The sequence below is a fragment of the Empidonax traillii genome, unplaced genomic scaffold (genome assembly GCF_003031625.1).
Source record: "Empidonax traillii isolate 1590-97213 ecotype Southwest subspecies unplaced genomic scaffold, ASM303162v1 scaffold1437:size147607, whole genome shotgun sequence".
NCBI classification, from domain to species: domain Eukaryota; kingdom Metazoa; phylum Chordata; class Aves; order Passeriformes; family Tyrannidae; genus Empidonax; species Empidonax traillii.
In genome coordinates, this window is record NW_020956630.1 from 48,367 (window position 1) to 57,432 (window position 9,066).

General features: G+C 62.0%; 1 protein-coding gene across 1 annotated transcript in view; it reads right to left on the minus strand.

Moving 5' to 3' along the window:
• ESPL1 (extra spindle pole bodies like 1, separase) overlaps positions 1 to 8,162 on the minus strand; it is a 13,701-nt gene extending 5,539 nt beyond the window's left edge. The window contains exons 1-17 of the mRNA XM_027907311.1: positions 8,109 to 8,162; positions 6,699 to 7,766; positions 6,301 to 6,405; positions 5,802 to 5,922; positions 5,534 to 5,670; positions 4,903 to 5,138; positions 4,409 to 4,651; positions 3,812 to 3,956; positions 3,551 to 3,695; positions 3,238 to 3,377; positions 3,025 to 3,159; positions 2,697 to 2,816; positions 2,386 to 2,557; positions 1,823 to 1,954; positions 1,492 to 1,648; positions 1,183 to 1,292; positions 5 to 895 (exon numbers count right to left, since the gene is read on the minus strand). Coding sequence (XP_027763112.1) covers positions 5 to 895; positions 1,183 to 1,292; positions 1,492 to 1,648; positions 1,823 to 1,954; positions 2,386 to 2,557; positions 2,697 to 2,816; positions 3,025 to 3,159; positions 3,238 to 3,377; positions 3,551 to 3,695; positions 3,812 to 3,956; positions 4,409 to 4,651; positions 4,903 to 5,138; positions 5,534 to 5,670; positions 5,802 to 5,922; positions 6,301 to 6,405; positions 6,699 to 7,766; positions 8,109 to 8,162 — 4,111 coding nt within the window. The remainder of the gene's footprint in view (positions 1 to 4; positions 896 to 1,182; positions 1,293 to 1,491; positions 1,649 to 1,822; positions 1,955 to 2,385; positions 2,558 to 2,696; positions 2,817 to 3,024; positions 3,160 to 3,237; positions 3,378 to 3,550; positions 3,696 to 3,811; positions 3,957 to 4,408; positions 4,652 to 4,902; positions 5,139 to 5,533; positions 5,671 to 5,801; positions 5,923 to 6,300; positions 6,406 to 6,698; positions 7,767 to 8,108) is intronic.
• Positions 8,163 to 9,066: the final 904 nt, after the last annotated feature.

The window sequence follows — 9,066 nt, forward strand, 5'->3', positions numbered from 1 at the left end:
AGGCCCAGTTTGGTGGCCATGTAGCCAAGGGTGGCCGTGGCCTTGGCCAGCAGGAGGGTGGCTCTGGAGACCCCCAGGCCAGGCAGGTGGGGGCTGCAGGACCCCAGGAAGGCCAATCCCCACTCCAGCTCCTTGTCCTGGGGGTCCCAGAGCCCCCCGGGGCTGCTCAGGCTCTGCAGGGCCAAGGTGCAGTAGCCCATGGCCACCAGCTCATCCAGCAGGCCCAGGGTGGGCTGGGGTCTTGTTTTGGGGGGGTTCTGGGGCTCCAGGGTGGGCAGATCCCAGTTCTCAGCAGGGTCTTGGTCCTCATGGGGGTCCTGCAGCCCCAGGTCCCAGTACCCAAGTGGGTGCCCGTGCCTGGTAGGGTCCCCAGTCCCAGGAGGGTCCCCATTCCCAGGGATATCCTGGTTCCTGGGGTGGTTCCTGTCCCTGGGGGGCTCCCCTTCTCCATGGTGCCCCCCCAGCCTATCCCCCAGCTCCCTGGCAAACCTTTGGCCCACCCTGGCACAGCGGGGTAGGACCCTCCTCACCAGGGCTACCCCCGCGGCCCCCTCCCCTGCAAGGACCTGGCCCCGAGACTGGGCCAGGGCCCAGCGCAGGCCCAGCACCGACACCACCAGGTCTGAGCAGCGGCAACAGGGGCAGCTCCAGGGGTGGGAGAGGAAGGCCAGGTTAATCTTCCTCATGGGTTTCAGCTCGGGGGAGGCTGTGAGGGCACCCAGAGGGTCCTGGGAGTTCGAAGGGGCGACGAATTCCAGGGCAGGGCCCTTCAGGAACCCCTCATCGTCCTCTCCTGGGGCATTTTTGGGGTGGTCCCAGCGCCTCCTTGGCTCCATGTGGCCCTTCCTCAGGTGGATCTTGGGTGGGAGCAGTGGTTCCTGGGGAGGTTTGGGCTCTGAAAGGGAAGGTAGGGTTAATTTGGGGTCCTTCAGCCTGAGAAACCTGGATCTAACACTCTCCTTTCTGGATTTAAACTCTGGATGGAAGGGAGGGATATTTGGGGTCCTCTAGCCAAAGAATCCAACCTGAATCCCACACTCTCACAGCTCAAGGTCAACTCCGGGTGCTCCAGCTCCAGAAAGGATCCTGAGGCAGATCCCAAAACTGGGGACCCCCGGGATCCCCCCAAACTCAGGGATTCCTCCACCCCTCAAAACCCCCCTTGCATCCTGGGGGTCTTACCTGGGTGGGGCTGCAGCAGGAACAGGGTGTGCTGGAGGTTGAGCTGGCTCAGCTCCAGCTCCCCCTGCTGCAGCTCCAGCTGGGATTTCAGCAGAAGGAATGACGTGCACCTGGAAAAGGGATGGGGAAGAGACCCCTTAGACCCCCCCAAAGACCTCTCAGATGCCCCAAATGCCCTGAGATCCCCAAAACATCCCTGAGACCCCCCCAAAGACCCCTCAGGTTTAGTGTTAGGGTTTTGCCAATCCTGTTCTTTAGTCCCATTTTCCCCCCATTCCCAACCCCGAGGATCCCAACCCCAGGACTCACCACCGTGTGCCCTGCAGCAGCCTCGACACCCTGAGGGCCTCTCCGCAGAAGGCCCTGGCCCGGCACAGCACCTCGGCCCAGCCCAGCAGCATCACCAGGCGCTCACAGCACCACAGGGCCTCCCCCAGCACCTCCCACTTCAGCACCACGTTGGCACCTGGCGGGGGCAGGGGAAGCAGGAGCTGTTCCAGAGGCTCCTGGTCCTCCCTGGAGGAGCCCAACTCATTGCAGAGGAACCTGACCCTTTCCAAGGAATCCAACTCATTCCAGAGGCTCCCAATCCTTTCCAGGGATCCCACCCCATTCCAGAGGGTTCTCCCTCCCCTCTCACCATAGTCCTGGAACTGCTCTCCCCCCTCGTTGTTCCGGGAGCCCCCCAGGATGTCAAAGCCCAGGAGGAAAATGATGACACTGCGAAGGAGCTTCTGGACCTCCATCAGGGCCACTTTGGGCGTCTTCCAGCCTAGGGGGGTTTGGGAGGGGGGTGAGCACCAAAGAAAGCCCTTCCTAGCACCCCCAGCATGGAGAGACCCCCAAAATTCCCTCTCTTTGTTCCACGTTTCCTTCTCCTCCCACCAAACCCTCTTCCTCCTCCTCAAATTGAACCTTTTTCCTCATCCCTCAATTCCCCCTTCCTCCCCATCCTCAAACCCCCTCCATCCTCCCCATCCTCATCCCCAAACTCCCGCCATTCCTCTTCCTCAAACTCCCAGAGTTTAAACCTTCCCAGAACCCTTCATCCCCCCAGAGACCCCCTGGGACCCTCCTCCCCTATCCCCACTGTCCTCCCTTTAGGACTATCCATCCTCCCCCCAAAACCTCCCTGGAACCCTTCATCCCCTCTCCATACCCCTGCAACCCCCCCAGGGGTGACTCCCATCCCCCCAGTCCCACCTTTCTGGTGGAGCCGGTGTCGGAGCTCTGGACCCAAGTGTGCAGGAGCCATTCCCAGGTACATGGCCACCACCTGGAGCCCCTGGGCCTGGAGTAGGTACCAGCCCTTGGTGGCCTTTTGGGCCAGGGGGCTCTGGACAACCTGCAGGAGCAGGGACAGCCCCTCCTCCACCTGGGAAAAAAAACGGGGATTGCATGGGGCCTCCACATCCATAATTCCCTCTTGTCCTACTTTTGGAGGGGGTCTCTCCACCCTTCAAACTCCCTCTTCCCACAAATTTCAGGGCAAAAAGGAGCCCTTTTGGCTTTACGTTTTGGCTGACACAGCACAGGTGGCTCCGGAGCAGGAGGCAGGAATGTTGCAGGAGCTGCTGGGATTCATCTCCACGTGGGAATTCCCTCAGGATGGACTCCAGCTCTTCCAGGAAAACCTGAGAATGCCAAACTGGGATGAACACCAGGACCTCAAGGATCATCCAAACCCCTTTCTGGTCATTCCCAGGATGTTGGAGGAGCTGCTGGAAATTCCTGTGGGATACACTCCAGCTCCTCCAGAAAAACCTGGGAATGCCACACGGGAATGAACACCAGGACCTCAGGGATCAACAAAACCATTCCAGCGCATCACTCCAGGCTCACCTGGGCATGGGTGGGACATTCCAGCTGCAGGAGGAGCCGGGTGAGGTGAGACAAGGCCCAGGCAGTGCCAGGAATGTCGCCGAGGCTCCGGCACAAGGATTGGAGCAGCAGGAAACTCTCCAGGGCTTGAATGGGCTGGGAAGCACAAAATCCACTGGTTATGGCCCAAAACCACCTCCTGTGGGGTTTCCTGGTGGTCCTGGGGGGTCTCACCTTGGCCAGGAGCTTGTAGAGGGTGGCCAGGAGGTGCAGGGAGGTCACGGTTTGTTCCAGGCTCCGAACACGGGGAATTCCAGGGGATTCCAGGAGCTGCTTCCACAAGGAAAAGGCTTCATCCAGGCTTTTGGTAAGAGCTGAGGGGACACCAAGGGGCTAAGAGAGCTCGGACAGAGCCAGGCAGGGCCAAGGAGGATTCCCAGGCTGACACCTGGCTCTTCCTGAAAGAAAAGTTCTTCCCACCCCTCCAAGGTCCCAGAAAAGCCTCTCCTGGTCCCCCAGCCCCCTCCCCCAGCTCCATCCCACTCACCTCTGTCAGTGTCCAGGGTGCAGCTGATCCCATCCCACGGATCCGGCTCCTCTCCCGCCCTTCCCTCGGCATTCAGGTCATTGGGCTCAAAGTCCTCCAGGTTCTTGCTGCCCTGGGTCCTCCCCCTCTGCTCCCTCTCCATGCCCTGGGAATTTGGGACACCATAGGAGGCTCTGGATGGGTCTGGGACACACCCAGAGCTCTGGGATTTTCCCAAATCCTGGGAAAAACCAGCTCCTTCGAGCCCCTGATTCACAAAACCTTTTCCATGTGGGCCTCGAGGGTGCAGATGTGGAGCCAGAGCAGGGCCTGGGCCTTCTCATCCAGGAGCTGATCCCGGTTCTGGGAATTCCGCTGCACCTTTTCCAGCAGCCTCAGGGCCTCCTGGATCGCGTCCAGAGCGGAGCTGCCGGGAAAATGGGTCAGGAAACCCCCCCCAAAATCCCTGGAGCTCCACAGGGGAATCAGGAAAAGCCCCCAAAACCCCTGGAGATCCACAGGAGAGGGAGGGAAACACCTCAGGACCCCAAAGAGACACCACGGGGCTGAGAGACCTCAAACAGGGACAGGGGATTCCAAAAAAAATGTTCCCAGATGGACACTCAACAAGATGGGCCTGGAAAAGCTCATCCCAACCCATCAGAGTTCTAAAAAAACCCTTCCCCACCTTCTCATCTCTCCTGGAAAAGCTCTTCCCCCACCCCACCAGAGACCCCAAAAACCCCTTCCCACCCCTCAAACACTCTCCCCTACCCCAGACCCACAAACCCCCTCCCCAAAACCCCAAACCTGAAACCCTCCAGTGCCTCCACCACTTCCGGGGGGTATTTGGCATGAGGGTGGTCTCAGGGCACCCACCAGTTGGTGTGGGGGGCGAAGCTGTGGTAGCACAGGACCTGGGCCAGCTCCAGGAGCCCCAGAGCTCTAGGAAGGAGCCCCCCGGGGTCCTCGGGGCAGAGCTCCAGGAGGTCACACAGGACGTTGTAACGCTCTGGCCCCGTGTCCCACTTCAGGCACTTATAGGCCTGGAGCTCAGCCAGCAGGAAGGACACCAGGGTGGCCTTGTCCAGGGAATGGCCTTCCAGGGAGTCCTTGAGGGTCCTGGGGGGAAAAATCCTGTTGTTTTCAAGGATTCATGGAAGGGGTTGGGTTGGGAGAGACCACTAAAGCTCATCTCATCCCATCCCACCCCCTGCTTTGGGAACTTCCACCATCCCAGGCGACTCCAGCCTGGCCTGGGACAGTCTCAGGAATGGGGCATCCTCTGGGAAATCCATTGCAGGGCCTCACCACCCTCACAGCAGCTCCCAGTCCCCACCACAGTCCCTCTCAGCCCCCCAGTTCCCCCTCACCGCAGCCGCAGCTCCTTCTGTCCCTGTTTGGCCGCCTCCAACTTGATCTTGGCCCAGAGTCCCACGGGCTCATGCAGGAGCCCCCCGGGCTCGGTCCCCAGGACCCCCCCAGCCTGAGCCAGGGGTCTCCCAGGCCATGCCAGGGCCAGGAGCCACGTGGTCACTGAGCCCAGAGCCCGTTCCAGCCACCCCAGGCGCTTCCAGCTCTCCACCTGCACCCGGAAACACTTGTGGAGCTGTGGGAGAACAGGAAGAGAATCAGGGCATGGAGAGGGAATTCCAGGGGTTCTGCATCCCCCTTAACCTGCTCTGGACATCCATGTATCCCATCCCCACCTGGGAGTAGGGAACCTGGGAATTGGGGCTGTTCAGAGGCTAAGCCATTCCTATCCTCTCAGTTCCTCTCCTTACTGGGATAATCTCATGTCTCCCTTCCCAACCCGGAACAAGGGAAGGGCTGGGAAAAAAAGAGGAAGAGCTGGTCCCAGGAGGACAAAGCTGGTCCCATCCTCTTTCCCTTCACTGAGACAACCCTTTCCCACCTGGGAGAATTGCTCAGAGCTGGGGATAGGGGCTATTCCAAGACCAAACCCCTCCACTCCCCCTCTCACCATTCCCAGCCCCCCCATACCCTCTCTGGGGAAGTGTCAGGGCAGCCGTAGCCCCCCAGTTCCCCCACCCCCCTGCAGAAGGGCTCGCAGATGGTTCCGGCCTCTTCCAGAAAGTTCTGGCTCTGAAAGGCGAAGCCCAGCTTGAAGGTACACGAGGCTGTGGGGAGAGAGACCCAAAGTCACTGAGAGAGCCCCCTCCCCACCCACAGGGGGACTGGGACCTCCCAACTGTACAGAGACACCTTCCCCCCAGGACAGGGACAAGGGCTCCCCCTTGGTGGCACTGACCTGTGACATCGAGGAACTTGGTCCTGTCGGTCTCGGGGAGCCCCTCCAGAGCCTCCACCATCCAGGTCACGCTCTGGGTGCAGCTCCTGCTCACCTGGGCCAGCCCCAGCCACCCTGAGGGCTGGAGGGACAGAGTCAGCAAGGGGACCTCAAACCTCTACAGCCCCCAAAGAACCACCCCCAGGGCACCTTGAGCCCCCCTTCCAAGCCCACTAAGGGGAGAAGCCCCCAGGACCCCCAGAAATCCCCCAGGGTGGCTGAAGCCCCCCTTCCAAGCCCACCAAGGAGGGGACAAGCTTCCAGAACACCCTCAGGGCACCTCCAGCCCCCTCTTCCAACCCCAAGGGGCTTCCAGCATCCCAAGGGTCTTATCCTGAGCACCCCAAACTCCCCTTTCCAACCCCACCAACAAAGGGAGAAGATTCTAGCACTCCCAGAACCCCCTCAGTGAAGCCCCCCTTCCAACCCCAAGGATCCTGGATGTCCATCCTGGGGGTACCTGGGAGCCCTGGAAGGTGTCGTGGACGGTGTTGGAGAAGAGCTGGAGGCTCCGGAACAGGAGCTGCTTCACCGTCACCTGCTGCTTGAGGGCATCGGGGGGCACCTGGAGGGAGGAAAAAAGGGGTTCAGAAAGGTCAGGAGCTCCAGGAGCTGGGAATGGGAAAAATGAGGATCAGGGGCTGCAAGATCTCTGGGAGCTGCTGGGATGCACCTGGGAAGGGCAGGGAAGGAGGAAAGTGGGATTTGGGGGTTCAGCAGCTTCTGGAGCTGCTCCTGGTGACAAGAACATCGGAGAGGGACATAGAGGGTTCACACAAAGTGAACCTCAATCCCAAAACAGGGTCACACCTCTGACAGCTGCCCCTAGACCCACTCCCAGCTCCCCCAGGCCCTCACCCTGCCCAGCAGCCGCTGCAGGGCCCGGCAATGCCCCTCGGTGAAGGCACAGAGCCCAGGTAGGTCCTCGAGGCTGAAGGGCAGCTCCCGACTCCTCCTCGTCACCTCCCCAAGCTGGGACGTCACAAACCGGGCCCCCTCCAGCAGCACCCCAAGGGTCCTCTCCGAGCCCTCCCCCCTCAGTGCTGCAGCTGCCTGGCACAGCAGGGGCCCTGGGGGGAACCTCCCCTTTCCCAGCTGGATCCCGGCCTCCAGCAGCACCAGGGGGGCCCTCAAATCCTCCCTGGAGTGCCCCAGGAATGCCTTGGCCTCCTCCAGGGCCTCCAGGGCCTCGTGGAACCTGCCAGCCCTGCAGAGGTGCCTAGAGCGCTCCAGGGTGAGCTCCAAGAAGCACAGGGAGTGTTGGATGCTGGGAGGATTTGAGGCTTCATTACAGAGAGTCTCCAGGAGGAATTCCCGGAGCTGCCGAGCCAAGAACACAGGGCAGGGAGCCCTCTCGGCCTCATAGAGGGCAGAGGCTGCTGCTGCCTTTTGGGCCGTCTGGGAGGTGAAGAAGGGGGGCTGCAGGGAGGGCAGAGACCCCCTGTCCCGCTCCAGCAGAAGCAGGAAGCGCAGGGCACGGATCTGGGCAGAAAACAGGGATCTTCCCTCTTCCCGAGGCCGGTCAGGCCCTGCCAGGGCCGCTGCCCCTTTCCAGAGGACACAAAAGGCGTTGTAGGTGACGGTGGTGAAGTCCTTGGGGGGGTCCTGGAGGGGGGCGTAGGTTCGGAGCCGCTCCCACAGCAGCTCTGCCGCAGCCCAGCAGGAATTCCCGGTGCTCTGGCAGGAATTCACAGCGTTCTTGAGCAGGTGAAAGAGGATCTTCTCCATATACAAGCCTGGGGGGTTCGGGACCATGCTGAGGTAGCCCCTGGCAGCCTCCTGGGCCAGGGCCACAAGGGGGGGGCCAAGGGAGGGGGGACCCTCCCGGCCCAGCTGTTCCACACAGGATCGGAGCACGCGGTCACACGTCTGGAGCCGCTGTTGACGGGATGGTGGGGGCACTCCTGGCGGGATTCGCAGGGAATCCTGTGGGGAGACAGGGACTCAGACCCCTGGAAGACAGAGTTAAGACCCCTACAACCCACCCAGAGCTCCCCGAGGGTCATTTCCTGGGGGAAAGAGTGAGTCAGACCCCCAGTCCCAAGGCCAGAGCCAGCCAGGGGGTTTGCCAGAGGGATAAAGAAGGTTTCCTAGGAATAAGGAACCCCCAAACCCAGCTCAGAGCCCCCTGAGGATCCCCCTTGAGAGTCCCCCTAGCTCCCCCACAGCTGGGGGGTGCCAGTGAGAAACCCAGAGGGTTTCCTGGGAAAAGCAGAGACTCAGCTTCCAGCCCAAAAACCCCTCCCCAGGGAGGGACCTCCAGCTCACCCTCAGCTTCTTCAGTCTCTCCTCGATGCCGTCCCGCTCCTCCTTCCCGTCCATCCTGAGGAGTCTCTGAGGGGTTTCCAAAGTGATGTGGGGCTGGGGGAGGTAGGAGAAGGTGTGAGACCCCCACAGCCCACTCCGCCCCCGAGCTCACAGACCCCTAAAGCTCACAGCCCCCCCCCGCCCAGCCCCCACATCCTCAGGCCCCCAGCCCCAATATCAGGCCCTCAGCTTCCCCTTCAGGCCCCTCCAAATCCTCCCCCGTTTCTGTAGCCCCTCACGCCTTTCACCCCGCCCCCTTTCACCCTTCCCACCCACAGCTCCCCTCCCCAGGACCCCCGGGACCCTCAGCCCTCTGAGGGGGTCCCACGACTCCCGATCTCCCCTCAGGACAGCCCAACCACACCCCTCCCGCTACCCTCAGGCCTTTCACCCCCCTCTTTGCCCCCCGGTTCCTCCTTACCAACCCCCTCCCGCCCCGGCCGCCCTCCCCAGGTCCCCTGGTGATCGCAGCCCCCCCGAGCCCCCGCTCACGAACCCCCAAACCTCCGCTCACGTTTCGCGGCCGTTCCTTTCCGGCCTCCAGAGGGCACCTCGCTCCGCGCGCGCGTTCAAACCTCAGCGACGGCCAATCAGCGCTCTGCCCCGCCCCCTGCCCCGCCCTCTGCGCCGGGCACCACGGGAGTTGTAGTTTTTGTGAATAGCGAGGCACGGGTGCGCAGGCGCAGAGAGGGGAGGGCGATGGGAGAGGAGGGGGGGAGGGGCGTGAGGGGCGTGGTCAGCGCAAAGGAGGCGAGGTCATGGTAATGGGGTGTGATCACCGTAAAGGGGCGTCCCCAGGTGTCCCCCAGACCCCTCTGGGGTTCCCCTGCGTCTGCCGGTGTCCCCCTTGCCCCCAGGTGTCCCCTCTGTCTCCAGGTGTCCCCAGGTGTCCCCATGTGTCCCCTAGACTCCCCTGAGG